Consider the following 24,675-nt stretch of genomic DNA (forward strand, 5'->3'; position numbering starts at 1 on the left):
AATCACTGCATGCCGCCAAGGTATAATACTTTTATATTTAAGCTTGCCCCACTCTTAAAACGCGCTCATTTTGTATGTGTTGTTCTTCCCAGCTTTTGTAATGCAATTTATTAATTAAATATTGACGCAAGACTACTACTTGCAGGCTAATAGGTTTACAGGTGAGGATTCATAAATTTCCATTTTAAGGATGTTTCACTAGAAAATTAAACGAATCGGCGTAATAAAAGTACTTCCTACCCTATTTCAGGCCGGATTTTAATGGGAATATCACTAATAAGACTTTAACAGTGCGTAAAATCTAAATTTTGGAAAATTGGAATGAAAATACTGTTACCCATAAATGTGTGTAATAGTTATAAATTAAATTTTATTGCCTGACTTGACTTTTATTGGTCCATAATATGTTTATATGGCGGCAATTTAAATAAGTCAGATTGATTTTTTTTATAAATTAATTATTTTATTTATATGAAATGCACCACCCAGAAAAAAAATACAATGGCTTTTTTGTTAAATATAAATATAACCCTTTGTAAGTAAAAATAAACCATTAAAAAAGTCAAATTAAAATGTCGAGTTGTTTGGTTTCTAAAAACCCCAAGATTTTGACGATTAAGAAGTTTCTAACATGAACTTTATTATCAATTTAAGAACGCAATATTTTGAAATGTCTCTAATAAAAAATAAAAGAAAGTGGGAACTTTTTCCATCTTTCTACATTTGAAAACAGTATGACATAAATTGTATTTTACTTAGATAGTTGTAATACTTAAATAAATTCTAATTTTTATACGATAAAAAGTTATAATACAGTAAAACCTTGATAGTACGCACCCCTGGTAGTCTCAGGATCGCGGTAATTTGGACTGCTGGCTTGCTTATTGGTACAATGTTTGATAATCGCCAGACAAATAAAAAAACAAGTGACAATTAAAAAAATAATACAAAAAAATTATGCTACTTTAATTTTTTGATCATCTATATTTTTTATTTTGTGTGCAATAATTAAATTCATATTTTTTTAACACAAGTATTTCTCTTCTTGTTTCTTTTCTTTTAAAGTAATTTTTAATGTTTTATTCACTGTAGAAAAATGTTCTTGTATTAAAACTGATTTATTTTAAATACGTGTATTTATTTAACACGCACGTAAAAATAAGTATTTGTGATTTATTTCAACCAAATGCACAAACAAAAAAATAAACAAGGTTGAAGCATCTGTACTGCTTTGATTAAAAGGTTAATGAAGTGTTGATATTTTTGTGGCAATGATCTTGAAATTTTTAAAAACATTTACTATGTTTATCGACATTTTTGTCTTTTTATTAGAGCAGTATTTGGAAGTAGTGGAAGTCCGAACTACTGAATATAAAAATATTTGTATTGTTCAATAAATATTTATTTAAGAACGGATAATTTTGATTTTAAAAAGTTAAATAAAATAAACGATAAAAGAATAATTTCATTGGAGTATTTTGAAATATAACTGGCTGATTTTTTAAAATATTTAAAGTGTTACTATACTACTACAAATACGAAAAAAAAAAATTTTAATTTCTTAAATCACTAAATTTTTAAATGCAAATAACATTATACAGAGTTATAATTTAGGATACAGCTATGGGATACTGCTTACCTTTTCTAATAGCCTGTAGCAAAAAAACTTGGAAAATTATTTGTCCAACAGAAATAAATAGTCAAAGTGCAAAATTTAAACTCTTATAATTTCGAAATTTTTATAGATAGATTATATATATAGAAACATTTTTTCCATGTTTCTGGTATCTTACATTTACATGGCATTTTTCTCTGGGGCGCGAGTTCTGGCGCAGCCTGTATAGTAAAAGAACGAGTGAACAACAAACTAAAAAAATACTTATGTACTTTGTTGTATTATTTTATTTGTTTTTCGTTGTAAATACAATCCATTATAATCAAATCTAGTAATTACCAACAATGGCATTTTTATTTAGCACTTTTTATAGGTACTCGTTAAAAACCATTTCGCTTGCATAGTCATTTCATATGCAGATTCATTGTTTTTGCTTCTTTTTGGTAAATTCAATTTTGGAAATATATTTGTAAAAAACAATGCATAAATTCTAAAGAACAGATTTGTCTTACTTTGATTTTAATTATTTTTAAAATAAATTGCAATGAAATAAATAGAAAACACGCTCAAAAATAAACTGTGTACTTAAATAGTAATTTTAGAAGCTCAATAAAAACTCTACTTTTTTTAATGTAATGTCTAGATCAAAAGTGTTTTTATTTCTTAGTTGAACACAATATTTAGTATTTTTATCTGAGTAACTTAGTCCAAGCAAACACTACGTCCAAGTGGTAATTACTGAATAAACAGCAATACAATCAATGACATCACGTTCTGGATTCCCCAGGAAATCTCAAGCTTTTTCTTCCAAAGTTCATCTTTTGTGCCAGTTGGAAATGCCGCCTATGTAATTAGTAATTACCTTGTTTCACGCATTAGAAACTTTCCAACGAAAAAAAATATACAAACAATTAAAGGTCGTACCTAATACTCATAATTCATCTCTGCACGAGATGTGCAAGGATATCAAAATACTTTTCCATCATTAAAAAATATGAAAATGCGAATAGCGAGTCATTGAACTAGAAACTGCAGGATCTCCGTTAAAAACGTGACGAAATAATATAAATGCAGTGTCATTTTTATTTAATTTGTAGCGGATACAAAGCTTTTGTTCGTGGCGATATTATCTGCTAAATTGCTATGGTAAATCCATTTTTGCAACTTCCGGGAAAGAACAGGACCTGAGGTTTTACAACAGGATCTAGCAGAATTTTTTATAAAAAATGTAAAATATTTGTAATACGTATTGGCCTGGTTTAAAACCTGTTCACACCCACCTGGAAATAATTATTTATGACACAAAGCTGTACCGCCCACTCTATTATCACCTGTTATACTTTTTTAAATAGTTTCTACTTACTTAAATAACTTCCAAGTAAAGTCTTGTCTTTGTTGAGAAATTTTCCAAGTATCGTATTTTTTTTGTTTCAGTGAAACTAAATGGAAAAGAAACTAAGTGCTAATTTGTTGAAATGACAAAACATTGAACTTTTACCATTTCTGTTTTCTAAATATTTTATTTAGTGTGGAGACAAATTAATTTTTTGGTAAAAGTTCAGTTCATAAGTCACGATTTTTTTTAATCATCGATGAGGTAAGATCTAAAAATTTTGAGGGAAAGTTAGAAAGACGTTAGTATAACACATTTATTTCGTGGTGAGGTCAAGTACCTGTGATAAAACTCTGTAATAGAGGAGCTTCTGAGTCATTTAGCGGCATTCCAAATTTTTAATAAAGATAAGAAAAGGTGGGTTAATGGAATTGTGAAAAAAGAGTTAAAAAGTGTTCGTTTAACTACAGTTAACTTGCTAATACTAATATGTATTTACCAACGTACGAAAAAATTGTTGTTTGCTTTCCACGAAAGAACATCCTACCTCTTATCTAATTTATTTGAAAGTAGTTAGAAACTAATTCAATTATGTCAAAAATTTAATCTTCAATCAATTAGCCCTTCCGTAACGAGAAAGTTAAGCGGATTTTTGTAATCAATAGATAACACCATCCAAGTTTCCAATAATTTCTCTAGCGTCAAAACAGTCAATAAAAATATCTTGATTAACCCCCCAAATATTGCTTCAGATACTTAGAATAGCTTCCAAATCATTTTCGAAAAATTCTAGAGTTCAATAAAACTTTGACGTAACATCGTGAATTTACTATTTGATTTCATTTGTAGACCGATTAGTCATTGGTCTTGACATTGGCCGAGGTCCAGATCTCGCCTCGACAATTACGGCAATAGATTTATTGAAATTTTAGCATCAAGGATGCTGATTCATTCAAAAGTGGCCAGTAAAAAACGATTTTTTGACCACCTGGAGTAGATTTATAATTCCGGTTAAAAAAATGGTGCGTTTTGAGTCACAATGATGAAAGAATCCGGTACGCTACATAATTAATTATGTAATTAATTAAATTGGAAAACAGTATTTGGTCATGAAAATTTTAGGAGAACTTTGAAGGAGAGCAGGAAAATATTACACTTTTGGGACCAGCTATTTTGGTACTTGTTCATCATCCACGTAGGTATAGGTGACGTGGACTAAAGTGTTTTGTAGGCATACACACTAAATTCTAAATTTATTAGAAATAACAAATTATAAATATACAAATGTCAACATAAACTGCTGTCACACTGTTTATCTTTTAATCAATCTGAATTAATTATTAAGTTGCAAACTATTTTTATTCGTGAAAATATAAATAAAAGAGTGTATAAGGAATTTAAAAGATTTTGTACTTTTTTTTTGGTAACTGGACTCAATCATAAGTACATTAGCCAACAGTTTTAGATACTTATATATTTTTTATTTGACTTATTAAAGTCAATTATAAATATAACTTCCTAGTATAAATGAGTTTTTGAATACAAACACTATTCGTTACATTATAATAAAACTCAAATGTTATATAATTTGTTTCAAATTGTATGGTGGAAAATAAGAATTAAACACAACACAGGAAAAAAAGTGACTTTTATTGTTTTACCAATATCTAGCTAATCCAATATCTAGTTTCAGAAAAAATGTTAAAAAAAATCTATGTTTAAATTTTTTATAGAGAGTAATTTTCACCAACATGTTTTCAATAGCAATCTCGTAAAAAATGCAGACGGTCGAAAATTACATTATTCTTGCTTTTTTAGAGTGTTTTGGCACGTTTTTTAGCCTATTACATCAAAAATACATGAGCGTTTTAGCATGTTTTTCAGCTGGATACTCAATTATTTTGAAAAATTGCTTCCCCAATTTTTGGATGTAACTTTTAATTTCTTTGTTTTTAAACTAAACATTTATTGGTCGATTTTGAAAATTTTTCTGAAATATTTTCTAAATTTTCAAGAGAAGTTTATAAAAATCCATTTTAAGCTCCGTTGTACCATAAAAACTACATTAAACAAAATTAATATAATAAAAGTACGTACATACTTCCCTCCCGATTTTAGCCAGCATTTAAATGGAAACATCACTAGTCGTAGTTTAGATATGCGTAAAATTAAATGTGGAATCACATTGAAATAAAAAATGGAAATTGAAAAATAGTTATCTACCACTACTGTGTGTAAATAGATAAATAAAATTGTATTATTTTAGTTGTCTCTTTTATAGCCTCTCATGGATTTATAAAAGTTTATCTCAACTAAATGACAATTTTTTATTTATTAAATCAAAAACAAAATCTGCACAAGAACAAACTAAAACAAATAACATTTTTTCACTGGACTTTTTCAAGTATATTAAAAGAAAGATTTGAAAGAAATTAATGTTGGAATTACGGGTGGGTATGCTAAAATATAAAATTACGGGAAAATACAAATTTTGTTTGTTTTTTTGCTAATTTTAACATTTTTATGACGTTTAAATAGACCAATTTATTGCTGGAACAACTACACACTGTATCTGTGATTGTTAGCAAATAAATCAAAATATTTTTTTTTGAGTTTATAGTTATTTTATGTTGTAACTACTTGAAGGAAAATCATTTGATTCTTAACTTGAAAAGTTGAAAATACAAAAGTTTTAGTTTATAAGGTGAAGAATAACTAATAAAGACGTTGGTTTATACAGAATGTTCAGAAAAAATGTCGCAGCTCACAAAATGTTGTTTTCTTGTAATTTTATGTGTTGTAAAACTTGTTTTATTTTACTTTTAATATGTCACAAAAAATATAGAAAATATCAAACTAGTGACGTTCCTCTAAATGAAATCAAAAAACGCCTTTAGCCGTTATTTGGACAGTGGCATGATAACAAATAAACGATTGGTGTAAGAATTTACCCAAAAAATAAAAATAAATCAAATCTACCTACGCATATTTGCAATTGTTACGAAATAGGGCCCCTATCAAGCCCAATAATGGAAGCAAGTATTTCTTTGCGTTTAAATTAGGTTAAAAAATTCAGCCTCGTGACGTCGATCTGCGTCCATCGCAATATTTTATTCAGCAATAAACATTTACTCTCTCTTCGTTATATTTATCAGAGTTAAACGCAATATTAAACATGTTTGGTACATAATTCATTAATTTAAAGATCCTCGTATATAAATATCCAGGCTTGATCGCATTTTAACAATGACGCAATAACCACCACATTTACGATCCATTAAAAGTAAGAATAATTCCAAAGCGGGAAACTTTTACCGGAAAGCATGAAACGGTTTTATTACTCTGCAAGCCTAATTTATTGTAATTAAGCGGTACATTTAGTGATCAGTTTGATGCAGTTTTGGAGTGAGAACCGGCGAGCGTTTCGGCGATTTGTTATTTTCACCCTCAGGAGACGGCGATTGGCCTCCGTTTGTTGTTTTTCCAGCGGCTTTTAATCGAACTTTCGTATCGAGATGCCGGAATCTGGGAAAATAATAAATGTGATCGAAAAGTTTGGTCGCAATGCGTGAACGGAATATAAGTCAGTCGACTGGAATAATAATGCAAAAAATACCGAATTGGGACGTCGCTGGAACTTCCATCCTCGTTGATTCCTTGGAATAGGAAGGCCAACGGCCAGCTGATCCACGAAGCGCTCCTGAAAAAAATCATTAACCGACGATTTTAAAATTAATGATGAGGTACAAAGGCGGTTGGACCGTGACATTCCCATCGGGTGATTCGACGGTCTCGGTCAGATGTCTCCGAGTCGAGGGCAAAGCTTTGGCTATCGAAGGATTGTAAATCTTCGGATCACTGACCATACGCACAAAAAACGACCGTTTGTGGGCCAAAGTCTCCTTCTTCTTGCGTTCCATCAGTTCGAAAACATCGTCTTGCAACTCCTGCAAACGTAAACAGCTTCTTTCAAATTAAGATTAATTAGTGCTCCAGAAAACTGACTATAAATATAAATTACTTCATCGTAATTAACATGGAATTTGGCCTCACTGAATCACACGCTTCCTCTTTTTGTCATATCTGTTTTTAATCATTTTGTGTATTATTATAATGTGAAAAAATCGGCATTGACATTCGACGCAGATGCTCGAGACTCGAGAGATTTATTTATTTTATAATTTACTGACTTTGGAAATGACAAAACGGTGATCCCAGTTTCGTCATTCATAAATATAAAAACTATTTGGGCAGTACGTCAAGTTTTGATCTGTTTTTCTTCATAAAATTATAACTTTAAAACTAAATTAATATAAATGTCTTCAGGACAACAAAGATGTTAAATGATGCAAGAGTACTAAAAATAATAATGAAAGTAACAGAAATTGTTTTAATTTCGTAACGAGTATACAATGTCGAATTCGAAGAATCTTTAAAGTGGCTATAAAAGCTTCAAAAGAAATTAATTTTGAATAACTAACTCACAGATTAAACAATTGATTGATGACAAATTCAAAAATTATTTTCAAAAACAAAGAAAAATATTAACTTTGTAGTGCGCCAGAACTCGCGCCTCAGAGAAAAATATAAGGTAAACTAACAGGATCATGGACTAAATGTTAAAAAATTCTATCTATAAAAAATTTAAAGTTATGAGAGTTTGAGAGAAGTTTTGCACTTTGACTATTTATTTCTGGTGGAAAAACAATTTTCCATTTTTTTTTTGCTACAGGCTATTAGAAAAGGAAACAAAAAAGCTGTAACCTAAATTGTAACTCTGTTTAATGTTATTTGTGGATTTTATTGGCAAAAATTTTGTACCTTTACCAAATAATTATAAAAAAACATACCAAAACATCATTAAATAAATCTAAAAAAATGTCAAATGTCGAAAAATAAATAAATATTTTTTTTCCATGTTCCTGGTATTTTATCTTACTTGAAATTTTTCTCTGGGGCCTGTATACCTATAAAAGTGCTGCAAAGGTTTAACTATTAATATCTAAAAACAAACGCTAAATTTAGTCACCATAACTTAAAAATTATTAAATTTAGGTGTAGGGAATGTTAATACAGATCGATGCAGAATTAAATTCTCTTTTATTTAGTAAAATAAAAATTGAAGTATTTCATTTGAAAAAATTAAGTTATGAATATTTGAATTATTACAAAAGTAACCTTAAAATTTTAGGGTTTATTAATTTTTTTTTCAAAATATGAAAACATCAAAAAAAGATCTAAGCTTTTTCTTTCAAATGCCAAAAAACAAATTCAAAAATTTTAAAAACAGCAGAGTTATCGATTTTTAAAGTGGAAGGTGCAGATCCAAAAATTTTTGAAAAACTCCAAATACCTATTTCAAAAACGGCTAAATTTAGGTATAGGGAAAGCTGATAAAAACTCCCTTAAAATAACTCACTCTGCTGCGCTTCGCTCGTGTCTAATAAAACTCATGTTTAAACTGGCGTTTATAGCACTAGTTACATAATATAATATTAAAAGATCATTTTTCTCAAATTTAAAACTTAGAATTTGAAAGCAGAAACGAATTAAAAAAAATTATTATATCTGAAAACAAACGCCAAATTTAAAATTATTTTCATATAGAGAGATATTATTTCATGATCTTATATGACACACCCTGTATACTGAGCGATAAACCTATGGAATAATCTTATTAAAACTGAAAATATTTTGTTTTTGCAAAAATGCTCAAACAGGTCAATTTTTGTAAATTCACAATTTTCAACTTGATTTAAAATTTTACATTTTTCGGTTTAAAGTAACGAAGTTATCGTCATTTTTTTAATTAGAAACCCTTAATTTTTTAGCCAATTTGATAGATCTTTAAATTGCTAAAATTTCAATATCAAAATATTAAATAATACATAGTTTTTGAAAAAAAATGTCATCTGAGAAGAACAAAAAACAAACGTACAATTTGAAATCAAGTTGAAAATTTTGTATTTTTTAAAAAGAAATGGACTTATCCGAGCTAGACTTCCAATATTTTTTTATAATATGCATTTTTGTCAAAACAAGATTGTTCCATAATTTTGCCGCTTGCTGTAGAGACCACAAATATTAGAAAATACGCAAACAACTTACCTGTTCTTTTTCTAAGGCCTGACTATCGAATAATTCTTCTGAAAAATCTCTAATAACCTTCCATGCAAAATCTACAAAAAATAAAATGAAACTTTGGCGAGAAATTAATCTTTGGGCCACCTATATCAGCCTCTGTAGCATTTTGGGCCACCACACAAAACCTGATAACATATTTATCATTAACATTGGCAGGAACCATGTGAAGTTTTCCAGAAGCATTGATGTTGCTCAATAATTTTTCATTAATTTTATCAGATCCCTTCAACCGAAAACACACTAGACCCAGCTAAAAACAATAAAATAAATTAAAAATATGCGAAATTGTGTCACCCACTTTGACATCATTGCAAATTTCGAATCTGTGATCTTTCAACACCAAGGATTCGAAAATCTTGGCAAGTTTAATATGATGTCTGATGTATTTTTGTAGTCCGGAAATTCCGTAACTTCTTAATACAAACCACAGCTTCAGTGATCTAAATCTGCGACTTAAGGGGACTCCCCAGTGTCGATAATCAATCGTGGCGTCTGAATATCCGTGTTGGAGATAAAGCGGATCTACCACTAATGCGGATGTTAATCGAATTCTGTCTCGAACCCACATTGTGGAACAATCGAAATTTGTCAATAGCCATTTGTTCGGGTTTGTGTTGAAAGAGTCGGCGTATTCGATCCCGGATAGGAGGTATTTTAATTCCGGGCAGATGAAGGCATTGCCGGCGTAAGCGCCGTCGACGTGCAACCAAACACACGGAAATTTGCGACACACGGGGCCGATTTCGTTCAGGTTGTCGAAGGAACAGCTGGAGGTAGTGCCTAGGGTGGTGGACACGAAAAACGGGATGAGGCCCATGGTTTCGTCCTCCTCCATTGCCTGAAATTTGGTTTGGCTCGAGGATGGATCCTAGTTTTTTAATGATTGTTTTTTTTTAATTCAGTTTTCATTCAAAGTTTTAAAACCGGTGACAGTAAACATTATTCGAATTTTTCACTTAATTTTTACTTAATAATGAAAAATAGATTTTTTTAATTCGGGTTTTGTATTTGCAGTTAAAATTGTCTTTAAAAATTTAAAAAACGTTTTTTTAGAAACTAAAACCTCAACCAAATTTGTGAGGAAAATTTTATATCAAGTGATGAAAACTTATAGCTACATTTTCCCCTAATAAAGCGTTTATATTTTCGATCAAGGGGCCGTTAACTTTAAAAACATGTCTACAACTATGTAATTCCAATACCAACAAAATTTAACCGAAATTCTAGTAATTTCAAAAAAATCCACCGAAATTCCAGTAATTTCAATAATCCAGCGTAATTCTATTGTGTTCAGATTAATTCCAACTTAATTTCCATAATTTCAACTTAATTTTCGAAATTTTAAAATAATTCTTCTTGTTTTAAATTAATTCTGTTAGTTCCAAAACATTCAATGTAATTTTGAAAAGGAATTACAAAATGATGTTCTTGAAGTTCAGTCATTATTAAATTTATTCAGGCTACGTGTATTACTCTGTATAATATAGAAAAAAAAAACAAAATGACAATTAAAGAAAATGAAGTATTATATTCGGAATGATACACGAAAATAAAAATATGTATTCACATCTATTTGAAACACACAGTGCGTGACCGTAAATATTGTAAAAAAAGTGTAAATAAAAAAATGGTAGAGAATTATATTCTTTACAAATGGAAATAGTTTGAAATTGTAGAGAATTTTTTTCAGCATTTAGTGAGAAGTGACAAATTAAATTGCTAACTAATTATAAATAGTGACCAGATGTAAAAATAAAGATCTTACAAAATTAAATAACCAAAAAATGCTTAAAACTACTTTACACTATGCTTGCACTATGATTTGCCTTTTGAGTTGTCTTATGAGTATTCGCATGATCTGGCAATTATTAGACAGAGAAACAGGGTGCTCCAGAACTCGCGCCCCAGTTATGAGAGAGAAGTTATGAGAGTTTAAAGTTTGCACTTTGACTCTATTTATTTCTGTTGGAAACGGCATTTTAGTTCAAATTGTATCATGCAATGATAAAAAATCACAAAATTTTAGAAACGTGACTCGAATATAGTAATACTAGTAATTTAGTTGAAAAATGTGTATCAAAACTTGTTAATAGAAGTATTTTACTAAACAATTACTCAAAAGCGCTTACGAATAAAATCTCAGACAAAAATGTATTTACCTAAAATTACTAGCGTTTTTAACGTTAATTGCGTCATCAATATGGTAGTCATTTTCAAGTAATCTTCCAAATAAGTAATCCAAAAAGAATTTCATTAATTCTAAAAAAAAATCTAGTAATTCCGGAAAAGTAATTCACAACTAATTTCAGTAATTCCAAACAATCCAAACATAATTTTAATTGCTTTATTTTGGCCTAAAATTAAAATTTAAGCAATTATTTTTATAAAATACATTAATTTAGAATTATTACAGTGTTAAAATTAACCAAGATTGTCATTTAAGCATTTTTTTAATCATTTGATTCAGGTTGATTTCCGGCTTAAAATTGAGCCAAATCGACTAAAAATAGCACAAATTGTTTTATTTTGGCCTAAAATTGAATTTTAGGTAATTATTTTTATAAAATACTTTGACAAAATTGGGTTTAAAAATAGCTCAAATTGTTTTATTTTGGCAGAAAACTATTATTTAAGCAATTATTTTGTTGAAATGCTTTGATTCAAGTTGATTTTTGGCTTAAAGTTAAGCTAAATCGATTGAAAATAACACAAATTGCTTGATTTCAGCTTAAAATTGGAATTTAACCAATCATTTTTATAAAATACATTATTGATTTATATAGTTCGAAAGGATTCCAGAAAATTTCAAATAACTTCCAATAATCTGTACAAAAAAATTCCGGAGTTAACGGCTCCTTGGTTTCGAATTTTTAAAAATATATTTAAAAACTGTCAGTGGTACGCCTTACATTAAAAATACGATGCTTCTGACCAAAAATGATCAAAAATTAATAAAATTTTAATAGTGGCCGATTACAGAAAACAGTGAAAACCTACTTGTCGTAAGAACTTTTATTTTGTGGAATTGTGATTTTTAGGCAACTTTCAAATCTACAATTTAGTTTATAAAATTCAAATTTCAAATCTCTTAGAAGTAGGTGGCCAATATTTTGACTTTTCATTATTTTATTTTAAATATTTCGTGGTTTGACTACTGTAGTCCTAACCAAGTACCATCATGAGTGTAGACCCCCTCAGCGACGACTTCTCATCCGGTTCCAAAATCCTCAACTTCACGAAACAAATCATCGCCGCCTTCTCCACACACGAGTGTGCCTCCTTGGAGCAATACGCCATTAATTTCGACAGCAAAAGCCCTTCCTCCACAAACGGATGTTGCTGTTTCAGCCTCTTCAAAGCCTGAGCCCTCGCCGCCAACATCGATACAAGCACGCATTCACTCGCCGACGTTTGAATAACTCCTCCACCTCGACTTCCTTCCTTAAACGCCAAAAACTGATCCGGCAAACCGATCGCCTTCCCCAACCAATCCAAAACGATGGTCTCCAGTTCGGTTAAAGCCGGACTTGCAGCCTGAAATTTTGCCTGAGTTTGGATGAGGGAGTCTAGGAGGTGATTTGTACCCAAGAGAATCCAATACAGCCGATACCGTCCGAAAGCATATCTCCAAGAATGGAGGGAAAGGAATTTCCAGAAGGGAAATACGCGTGGAATCGTGGATGTTGCCAGTGAGTCACTCCAGGCATTATTTTTGACTCTATGTCAGACATTATGGCGTCCCAGTCTTCGGGGTTGTGGGGGGCTTCTTCAGGGAGGAGTTTGCGGAGATAGCCGGGCTCGATGTTGGGGGTGACACGACGGGAATGGAGGTTTTCGTTATAGTTGCAGATGTAGTCGACCATTTCTTTGCCTTTTATTCGGAATTCGTTACAGTCCATGGCTAAATATACGAATGGAAGTGAAGGATAGGCAGCACATTTAGCATAAAAGTATTTGAAAAGGTTAACTTTGAACAAAAAATATAAAACGAAATAAATCTATTTTACTATTTGGTACTGTTTTACCACTTGAATTACACTAGTTTACACTATTATTATATCTTCGCTAAAAGTTATAATTTCTTATAGATCTGAAGCCACTGAGTTTAATAAAATATTTAAAAAGTCCACCACGTCACGTTTAAGAAATATGTAATTAACAAAAATACTGTACATAAATTAAAAATGTGTTGTCTTACTTTGTTTTTTATACTTTTTTGGATCAGTTTTTTTTTATAACAGTCTAACAGTAATCTCCTAACATATTTAAATTCCAAAAACTTTTGTACAGATCTTTGAAAACCCTTTAGATCTTGATGAAAACGTTTGCTTTGTTTCTTCTTTTAGAAAAGAAGTCCAAATGCAAGTCAATGAAATGTACTTTAAGACCTATTTAGACCTATCTGGTGATGGGTTGCAATAATCTAGCAACAATTTCAATTTTAAATAAATTTTAAATCAGACGCATTTATGGAGCAAGCAGGAAAATTATCGTTCATAACAAAAAAACTGTGACGTGATATAAATATTTACCATTATCTTTGTAATAACAATTAAATTAAAGGTATATTAAACAAGTTTGTAAACTAGTGTTATTAGACGTTCGACCTTAATATTAGTCAGAATAAAAATAATAAGTACGTGGTGAAGTACGGAACCAAGCGTTTTTTGTACAAACTAATTAGATAATTACTTTACAATTTTTTTTTAACTTGCATTGCATTAATAGGGATTCTAAAGACAAATGAATTGTAAAAAACACTTGGTTTAGAGTTTACCTACGTAAAAAATTTTAGGTATTTATTCGAGTAACACGTGTTTTTTATACTATTTTTTCTATTGAATGGTTTATAAATTAAATTTATTATTATATTTGACAGTTAAAATTTTTGTCATTTGACATATGCGGTATCCAAATTTCTTGAAAATTGCATTAGTTTCGATGAAATAGTTGATCTACAATAATTTCTCCCAGTATGCACAGCCAATTATGGTAAAAATGTAGCACAAAATGTCCACCAAAACAGAAAAAAAAAAATATCAAAAAAAAGGTAATTACTTATAAGTGAAATCGAAAATATTAATTCAACTATAACTTCTAAACGATAAAGAGTTTTGCAGTTTTCTCGACGCAAATCGATTTCTCGGATCATTTTACATACGTATGCAGAAAAATATTATAACTTTGAGGTGCAATTTACAAAATACGAGTAATAAAAATAAAAATTTGTAAATTTTCTTAAGTTATAACCACATCGAAAATAATTGTATACAAAATTCGAATGTTTAATTTGGTTGTTTCAAAAATATAATTTTAGTTTTATTTCCACTACAAAATAGTATTGCCTGCCCTTAGCTGCGCCACTGTAAGGTGAAATTTAAAACAATACTTTATGCGAAATTTGCGGTGTGTTCCTAAAATTTTGTATAACTCTAATACTAAATGGAACAGAGACTTTATAATTCTAAATATTTAGAACAAGTAGTAAAAAAATAATAAATTCACGAAAATAAAGAAATAAGTAGCTTATCAAACATTTTATTTCAAGTGTGTATTTATTAAACCTATTTTGAAATTGTGACTAATAGATAAAACCTTTTTGATACAAAAATAAAACAATAACGCATTTGAATGTCACATGTATCACGCTCTAAAATCGTGATAAACTAATAAATTTCTGAAACTGTGTCAAATTTGTTCCTACCTGTTGCTTCGTACAACTTCCTGATTCTCCGGCACGAGTTTCACCACCAACTGCCACCGTTTAACTCGGCAAATAATTTCACCCTTCGACCTACGACTTCTTTCCCCAATAATTTTGCATCCCCGACTACAAAAGAGCTTCTCCATCTAATTGACTTTTCGCACCGACGTCAAACGTGCAGAAATCTTACTCCAATCACATCAACTCATAAAGAATCCCATTTTCACAACAATAGAAATCGGTGAACTTTAAAACAAAAATCATCAAAATAAAAATTAAATGTGTCATAAAAATACAAATTTTTTCCGAGGGAAATGGTTCATTACTTTCATAGTTTGTGGTTTTTAAGTGAGTTGGTGGTGCCAAGACAGCTTAAATTTCATCTCGGTCTTGGAATGGGGCTGCATTCCGATGAATTCATTCTCGCAGTCTCGAGTAGGGTACTGGAACGACCTCAATATCATGCCTTCGACATTCTATTAAATTCTTCTATAACGTCATTACTGGTGCTGCGTGATGATTTTTGTCTCGCTTTAACACTAATGTGGCTCAGTAGGGCTTTTTCCGACAAATACAAACAGGAGGGGCGGTATTTCATTTCACAATTCTACTTGAGATAATTAGAATTTATTCGGGAATAAGGTTTTGCTTTTTTTAGAACTTTTCTAGTGCAAATTGTCTTTTTTTCTTTCTTATGAAAGAGGCGAGGGTTAAACGCTTGGAAATGATTTGAAAGGGATATTTTTCACCACTCTCGACTGAAAATAATTTCAATGAATTTCTATTTTTAGACCGACAAGGAAATAACAAAGAAAAATAAACAAAATTTTGAGAAATAAACGACGATTTGATTAGATAAATGTGTGCTACTTCACTTAGTCATTCAAAAAAGTGTATTTGAAAAAAGAGAGCAAAAGCTTTTTATTATTAAGTGGAATACAGCACACAATACATACAATATACAATAAATTTTTAAATACTAAAAAAAATAGAAACCTTTTGTTACATATTTTTATCATCATTTATGTTTTAAATTATTAAGTTAGTGTAATTTTGCACAATTTGAAAAAAATGCTTTTGTTGCTACGTTCAACTGAGAAATAGAAATTGTAAACGAATAGAACATTTTCTTGCTGCTTATCTATTTATAAAGATTTGATAAGTACGACATACATGATTAGCGATTTGCTTAGATATTTGCTTATGTTAGCATTTGGTGTAAATAAAATCAGTTAATTAACTGTGTACTTCAGTAGCACGAATGTAAAAATGTTATTTTTTTTTCTTTCGATGGTTTTAAGTGTATCAGTCTTAAATGCTGAAGAAAATACGACGTACTACTGTATTGTGAATAGTAGTAACTCTGATGCAATAGTAGTTTTAGAACCTGCAGCTGGTAGAAACACTGATGATAAAGGTAAAACTATAAATTCTCTAATTTTTTTTTTTTTTTTTAGTAATTTAACTTTATTTTAGATTCTAGATTTTTAGACAACAGTACAGTTACTCTTAACACTACTCTTAATGATAAATGGAGTTTTGTTACATCTTTGAGCAAAAGTGAAAATAAATTTCATGAACCAGTCTCAGATAAACGTTGGGAAACATTACCAAACAGTCACAGCAAACCGGACATAATTGAAAAGGCTTTGAAAAACACCACATTATCAGCTTTTTTTAGTGTGAGACTGAATAATGTCAACGAGACATCAAATATAAAAGGCAGTAAAACAGGGGTTCGAACTAAATAATTAACTGAAACCGTGTTATTCTTTTTTTTTAGTGGAATCTTTTAATGAAAAATGGTTCAACACTTTATTTATGTGACAAACACCAATCACCCTGTTCTGAATCACTTATGGAAAAAAATGGTTCTCAGGTGTTTAATGATTTATCCCAAGTTTTATGGAAACTACACGAATGTACGGAATCGAGCTCTTTGACTTAATCACAGAAATAACAGAAAATTTTTACAAATTTTAGATTCATATCATTTTTATGCTGGGCCAAACAGAAATACCATAATATACACGAGTGACGGAACATGTGAAGATGTGCAACAAGGGTGCCTTACAATTTATTTAGCAATGTGCAAGAATTGTAAAATGATATTTTCATTAAAGTCGAATAACGCAAATTCAAAACTCAAATTCAAAAACATAACTGTTTGTCAGAAAAAAGATTTTTGATTTAGTAAAAAAAAAATATGTTTTAGGGAACTGGCACGTGGATGACTGTAGAAATTGATTTAGACAATTTTGCAAAATGTTTTACCTTTGCTGTAGATACAATCGCACATGATGATGTAGAAAATGTATTTTGGGCCATCAGTGATAAAATCTACATGTCAAGTCAACTGAGTTGTCAAGAAAATAAACGATACATTGCTTTACAACCAAAAAAAAATATAACTAATTTTCTTTGTGAAACAGTAAAAAATGAGACGCTTAGTTTTACCACCCAACTTCCAAACACTTTTTGGAAAAATACATATGTTCCCAACAGGACAACTATAGCTAGCATATACCGTAAAGAATATGTAATAGTGACAATCGTCATCATTCTTTCAGTAATAGTCGTAACTGTAATACGTGTACGTTCCTGTTGTAAGCTTAAAACACGCCAAAAACTTGGTAAAAAAACATCAGATTATCAAGAATTGGAAACTGTTTCATTTATTAACGATCGCGATTTCGCTATTTCAACAATTTGGAATCCAATCAAAAGAAAAGATTTCGAAAATTATGTCAAAAGGATTTTTAAACCAGATTCTCAAGAGCTTCAAAATCAATTTGGCGTAAGTGTATTTCTGTGTTTTTTCCTACAATTATTTTTCTGTTATGTAGAGCCTTCCTTCCGAATACTTAGAACCGCATTCAGAGGGTGTCAAAATAGAAAATCTCTCAAAAAATTGTTTTTCTTCTAACTTTTGTCCTTGTAAGTTTTCCCAAACAAGTTACTTGCATAAATTTCATAAATTTTAGATGACAGAAATCGAGTCAAATTGAAACGAAAAAAGTTTTGTAAAGTCACTTGTGGCTACATAAATGCCAGCTATATTCAGGTAATTTAAACAAGGAAAATAATTTTAGGTAATACGTGTATTACAGGGGTGTAGTAATTATAGAGAATACATTGCCACTCAAAACCCGCTAGAAAACACAGTCAACGATTTCTGGTATATGGTCTGGCAGGAAAATATCAAACATATTGTAATGATTTCAAGTTACGACGATTCATTTTTTTGCTATTGGCCCCAAAAAAAAGACACTAGAGTTGTGTATGATAACATAAAAATCACTTTAGATGACATAGAGCAACACCAATTCTACAAACGGCGCGTTTTTAAAATAGAATACAAAAAAATCACGAGACAAGTCAGACGAAAACAACTTATAATAAAATCTCATTTTGAATTTTTAGATTGAACAACTGCATTACGATTCTTGGGACGAAAATGATTCAGAAAGCATCAAATCGAGTAAACTGATTGGTTTTGTGGACCGACTACTAAAAATCCCACATTTAAGTTCGCCAATATTGGTTCATTGCCGGTAGAATTTTCCAATAAATTTAAATATTTGTTTAAAATAAATTGTTTACAGAGCCGGCATTGGACGAACAGGACTAATAATTTTATGTGATATTGTTTTAAGATCGTTACCACTCTACAACACAATTGATATTTACTCTACTACTAAGGCATTGAGGAAAAGTAAAGTTCACATGCTGCACACTTTGGTAATAAAATAAAACCTGCAGCAATAACGGTATTTATTTATACTTTTAGGAACTGTACAAGTTGGCACACTTGGTTGTGCGCGATTTTTTGAATAAAAGATAAAAGTGTATTTTTTTTTCCTACAGGTGGAAACGACCCAGGGCAGAAAGGACACTTTCCTCCAGGGGAATACATATAATTTTTCCTCCGATCCAGCAAGAAAAACTTAGAAACTCACAATTTCTCTTGAAATTTCAGTTTCGCTATTAAATTTTACAGCATGTTTTCTTGTTTCTATAGGAGAAGTAACATTTGCACTTTCTTGAGAGATTACATGCATTTTTTGTAATTTTGACAGATGAGATAATTGGCCATTTACCTTGCTGAAATTAGAGTGGAAAACTTACTCTGTTAGGGTCGTAGGAAAGCAGTATTTCCTGAACAGTATTCTATATTTATTATTGTATTTATTAAATGTTTAATCTACTTGTTTAAATATAAAAAGGATTTTTTCTTGTTTCTGCCAATCTTATGTTTTAAAAAAATTAAATCAAATAATTACAAAAAATTGTAATTTTCTTTTTTCCATTTTTGTCCTGGCGCCCATGAATTTGGCAGTCGGAGATTACTGCGCAAACTTTTTATTTTATTTCGATGACTCAGTAGTGTACTTACTTTTTGAGATTAAATTTGTACGATTTTCCATTTATTATAAACTATTTTTACAAACGCATATTCTTTTCATAGTTTTTGTAACCTTTACGATTTATAGATTTAAATATTGTTGTGTATTTCAAAATCACGATGGATATATTATATTTTCAATGAAATATTTTAAATCAAAAACTATTAAAAAAATTGTAAACTTTATTTCTTTCTGCACATAAAAAAGTAAAATTTTACTAAACTTTGAATACATCAAGAATGGAATCTAAGCCATTATACAGTATGGTGCAAAAAAAAGGAATAAATTCATTATTTTGTAAATGACTTAGTACAAAAATCCTAGAACTGGTCAATTTATATTTTTCTTCTCACAATAGAAAATTTCGACAAAAAAAAAAGTATGTCAAACATTATAATAGATAATTACTAACTACTGATATGGTTGAATAGAGAATTACAAGACCTATCAAAATAGCTATCGCATGACTCAAATGTGTAATTAACAAAAATATCGATGACATCACATATAAAACAAAATAAAATCTTACAGAACGCCCTTTAAAAAATAAAAATCCACCTGTTTCAAGATTTTTGTTCAAAGTCACAATTTTACAATTTAAAGTAATGTGTGTAGTTCTTTCATTGCACCATACTGATGTATAATTTTTATTTACCCAAAATGGGAAGAAAATTTAACGTTTTTGTATACTTAGTTACCAATTTATTTACAAAAATGATTAGATAAGACATGTCTCAGGTAGTTCTAAAAATGTCTTTATACATTGATAAAATCATTTATTTAACTACTGCATTGATACATTTGTAAAAATGTTATTTTATTTTATTCTTTCCGTGATTTCAAGTGTGTCAGTTTTAAATGCCGAAGAAAATACAACTTACTATTGTGTTGCGAATAGTAGTAACTTTGATGCAATAGTAGTCTTAGAACCCGCAGTTGGCAAAGACATTGATGATAAGGGTATGAATTTTCTAATTTGAAATAAAAAATGTATTTTTGTTATTTGACTTTATTCTAGAGTCCAGATTTTTGGACAACAGCACAGTTACTCTTAATACAAAGCTTAATGATACATGGACCTTTGTTACATCCTTGGACAAAACTGAAAATAAATTTCATGAACCAATCTCAGATAAACGTTGGGAAACATTACCAAACAGTCACAGCAAACCGAGCGAAATTCGAAACGCTTTGAAAAACACCACATTATCAGCTTTTTTTAGTGTGAGACTGAATTATGTCAACGAGACATCAAACATAAAAAGCAGTAAAACAGGGGTTCGAACTAAATAATTAACTGAAACTGTGTTATTCTTTTTTTTTAGTGGAATCTTTTAATGAAAAATGGTTCAACACTTTATTTATGTGACAAACACCAATCACCCTGTTCTGAATCACTTATGGAAAAAAATGGTTCTCAGGTGTTTAATGATTTATCCCACGTTTTATGGAAACTACACGAATGTACGGAATCGAGCTCTTTGACTTAATCACAGAAATAACAGAAAATTTTTACAAATTTTAGATTCATATCATTTTTATGCTGGGCCAAACAGAAATACCATAATATACACGAGTGACGGAACATGTGAAGATGTGCAACAAGGGTGCCTTACAATTTATTTAGCAATGTGCAAGAATTGTAAAATGATATTTTCATTAAAGTCGAATAACGCAAATTCAAAACTCAAATTCAAAAACATAACTGTTTGTCAGAAAAAAGATTTTTGATTTAGTAAAAAAAAAATGTTTTAGGGAACTGGCACATGGATGACCGTAGAAATTGATTTAGACAATTTTACAAAATGTTTCACCTTTACTGTAGATACAATCGCACAGGATGATGTAGAAAATGTGTTTTGGGCCATCGGTGATAAAATCTACATGTCAAGTCAATTGAGTTGTCAAGAAAATAAACGATACATTGCTTTACAACCAAAAAAAAATATAACTAATTTTCTTTGTGAAACGGTAAAGAATGAAACGCTTAACTTTACCACCCAGCTTACAAACTACGAAGAAGACAATACAAAACGAAAAGTTTACAATACAAAAGAAAACATTACTTTGCCTTCTAACAATAACATCGAGAAAGCTAACTCGTTTAGTGTAGTATATATAATCATTATTATTCTGTCAATAACAATAATTGCAATAATAGTGTTTGTAATTCTTTATAAAAAACGACTTTGGAGAAGAACACGTAAATTTTAAAAGACTTGATTGACATGTAATAACGTTTTATTTTAGAAAATCAGAATAGTGTGAGATTTGGAAATTGTTCAGATTCGGAGAATTTAATCGACAATAATGCTACTAAAGAAGAAACATTTAATTTGAAAGACAGTCCATCACCAATCCCCCAAAGAGAATTTGAAGCCTACATTAGAAAATGTTGTGAAGATTCTACTGACCTTCAATTACAATTTTCTGCAAGTATTTAAAAAAAAAAAATGTAATTAGTTTTATTGTAAATTGCAGGCTCTTCCGTCCGGATACCTAAAGGATTATAATGAAGGAAAAAAAATGGAAAATTTAGACAAAAATCGATATCCAAATATTATTCCATGTACGTTTTTAGTTTTACTATTACCCACAAACTATTTTTTTTTTAGACGATGTTACTCGAGTCAAGCTTGAGAAAAATTTGGGTGACGTGGATCACACCACCGATTATATCAATGCCAGTTATATTAAAGTAAAATTGTGTACTTGTAGAGTGAGAAGCTTTATTGAATTTTGTAGGGCGTTGACAGTGATAAGGAATACATAGTGACCCAAAACCCGTTAGAACACACCGTCATCGATTTTTGGAGGATGATTTGGCAGGAAAAAGTCGAACACATTGTGATGATAAGTAATAAAGAGGAAAAAGTTTACCAATATTGGCCCCAATTGAAAAAATCTGTATCGTATGGAGGAACTGAAATATTGTGTGAAGTAGACAACGTGCACGAGTTTTACGACCACCGTGTATTTACTGTTCAGCGGTTTGGTGAAAATAGAACGGTAATCACACAAAAGTAAACCAGACGAAAATTCTAACTAATTTCGTAGATAAACCAATTTCATTTTCACGCCTGGTCGAAGGAAATGCTTGCGGCGTATGTTTTTGCCGATTTTATTAACCGTCTGTTGATGATTCCTCACCACAGCGCCCCTGTTGTTTTCCATTGCTTGTAAATCAACAATCTTGAAACTTTCCAATTTAACCGAGAGTTTTCCAGAGCTGGAGTTGGAAGATCAGCCACTATTGTTTTGTGCGATATTGCCCTACGTTCAGTGGCGAAGAATGGCACTTTTGATTTGTTCAAAATCACTAAAACTATGAGGGAATGTCGTGTAAACATGGTCCAGAATTTGAAACAATACCTTTTGGCCCACTTAATTATTTTCGAAGCTTTGAATTATGAAGATTTAGCGATTGCATTGGATGAAGATTACGAGAATCATTTCAGTAAATATTTCGAAGGCAACTATGTGAAAAAATTGTGGTCAAAATTTTTGGAAAATAGAAATTGGATTGATGAAGCTATAATGCCGTATGATGTTTGCGCAAATTATCCTAATATGAATCGCTACACTAACCCTAGTTTGCTCCCAGGTTTGGAAAATTCAATTTAAGTTTATTTGTTTAACAAGTTTTGTAGTGGAACACAGTCGAGTTTTTCTCGGCACTCAAGAAGAACCCAAATACATCCATGCAATGTATGTGAACGATTACAACCAAATGAAGAATTTTATCGTCGCTCAACAACCAATGAGAGCCACACTGGAGAATTTCTGGTTGATGATTTTAGAAAAATCAGTCACAACTATTATTAATTTACACGAACTAGACCGCAGAAGGAACCATACTTATGTAAATAACATATTTTATTTCACATATAATTTATTCAGTGTTTCAGAGCGACTTGTACTATTTTCCAGTCTTGGACCAGACTTTAAAAATTGGTGATGACATTTTGGTTAAATTGGATTCAAAAGAGCACCACAGCAATTATGACAAAATAAACATCGTTGTCACAAAACAAGTACTGTTTAAAATGTAAAAAACAATAACGAAATAACTGAATTTTAGTCTAGAGAAAGAAAAATTAAACTTCTCTACGTTAAAAACTGGCAAAAAAATGATGCTCAACCCGACTCCACCGATGTTGTTATAAATCTTTGGGATGCCATGGGGGACCAAAATCCAGACTACCCAACATTAATCTGTTGCGAGTTCGTTTATTTATTTATTTTTTTAATTTTATTAAAAAAAAATATTTTCAGTGATGGAATTAGAGCAAGTAGTTTTGTGGCTTGTTTTTTCTACATGGCCGATAAGATGATTCACGAACGGAAATGTGATGTGGTTGGGGCCGTGAGGGCTGTTAGACGGACTCATCACAGTTTTATTAATTTCGAACAGTTTGTTTTTCTTTTTCACTGTGCTGTTGCATTTTATAAGAATTGTGTCAAGTAACTAAGTTTTGAAAAAATAATACCTCTATCAAACAGTGATATTTAATTAATAATAACAAAATATACCGTGTCTGTCAAAAACATACAATATTTAAAATAATAAAGGAAAACTCTGACAATCTTGTTTTTCAAAAAGTGTTTTCTCATTGCTCTTATTTCTCTCTAATATGTTTCTACGATTTTTTTGACGCATCCAATATTTGTATCTAAGATATTTGAACTGTCGTAAATCTTAAGTCGGGTACCCGAATTACTGTTAACAATAAGACATTAGGGTGGTTGTAAATAACAATATCACTGAGGAGTCCGGATCATATTCTGATGTGGTATTCCAGATAGTGTTTAGTATTGGATTATTTACAACAACCCAAATATTTCTATTGTTAAGAGTAATTCGGGTACCCAACTTAAGATTTACAACAGTTCAAATAGCGCAGTCTCAAATAAACAGCATTAAAAACTAGTGGAACTCCAAGAATGTTTAAAACGATAACAATAATATCTCTGCAACTGGAGTGGTGCGAAAAGTCCAAAAACTCATTAAATTTCGTTCAAATTTGCTTCTTAAAAATTTCAACAATACATTATGTCTCCGGCTTCAGTTTACAATTTTTATCTTTGATTTTATGCCAAAACTGCAAAGGAAAAACATTTTTTGCTTCACCTGAAACGAGCAAATCTGTACTTAAACATCATTATTTTGATTCAGTGAAAATAGAAGTTAATTTTTCTCTTGATTTTCGACTTAGAATACGTACTTTTTTTAAGTCCTATCACATTGGCGGTTTTAGCTTTACCTACTTATTTGACTGTATGTCACTTCGACTATTAATTTATTAATTAAATAATGATAGTTTGTTCTTGTTAAAAATGAGTTTGGTTTTTATCTTGGTTGTTTCTTTGAGTTGTTACTTATTAAAATTATATTTTTCATAAACATTTTTGTTATTTAACTTGCGAAAACTGATTTAACAAAGTATATATTATATATATAGACATATATGTA

General features: G+C 30.3%; 2 protein-coding genes across 2 annotated transcripts; one reads left to right on the forward strand and one right to left on the reverse strand.

Moving 5' to 3' along the window:
* Positions 1–6,325: 6,325 nt before the first annotated feature.
* Positions 6,326–15,012, reverse strand: LOC123015951 (tyrosine decarboxylase). Its single transcript, XM_044416055.1, has 9 exons — positions 14,797–15,012; positions 12,677–12,993; positions 12,267–12,626; positions 9,391–9,930; positions 9,177–9,342; positions 9,057–9,127; positions 6,696–6,895; positions 6,565–6,648; positions 6,326–6,473 (listed from the first exon to the last, which is right to left on the reverse strand). Exons 2-9 carry the CDS (start codon positions 12,989–12,991, stop codon positions 6,326–6,328), a joined length of 1,884 nt encoding a protein of 627 aa, XP_044271990.1. The 5' UTR covers positions 12,992–12,993; positions 14,797–15,012.
* Positions 15,013–15,968: 956 nt separating this feature from the next.
* On the forward strand, positions 15,969–23,843 carry LOC123010356. The gene is made up of 26 exons (XM_044407207.1): positions 15,969–16,213; positions 16,273–16,532; positions 16,580–16,718; positions 16,780–16,961; positions 17,012–17,593; positions 17,643–17,733; positions 17,781–17,860; positions 17,907–18,173; positions 18,220–18,350; positions 18,402–18,537; positions 18,587–18,613; positions 19,982–20,162; positions 20,221–20,480; positions 20,528–20,666; positions 20,728–20,909; positions 20,958–21,405; positions 21,453–21,634; positions 21,684–21,771; positions 21,818–21,900; positions 21,948–22,211; positions 22,260–22,381; positions 22,430–22,806; positions 22,853–23,064; positions 23,111–23,236; positions 23,284–23,426; positions 23,478–23,843. The coding sequence occupies exons 1-26, from the start codon at positions 16,066–16,068 to the stop codon at positions 23,668–23,670; spliced, it is 5,043 nt and encodes a 1,680-aa protein (XP_044263142.1). The 5' UTR covers positions 15,969–16,065; the 3' UTR covers positions 23,671–23,843.
* Positions 23,844–24,675: the final 832 nt, after the last annotated feature.

The sequence above is a fragment of the Tribolium madens genome, unplaced genomic scaffold (genome assembly GCF_015345945.1).
Source record: "Tribolium madens isolate multiple individuals breed KSU strain unplaced genomic scaffold, Tmad_KSU_1.1 Scaffold_19;HRSCAF=116;Tcas5.2_LG9, whole genome shotgun sequence".
Classification (NCBI taxonomy): domain Eukaryota; kingdom Metazoa; phylum Arthropoda; class Insecta; order Coleoptera; family Tenebrionidae; genus Tribolium; species Tribolium madens.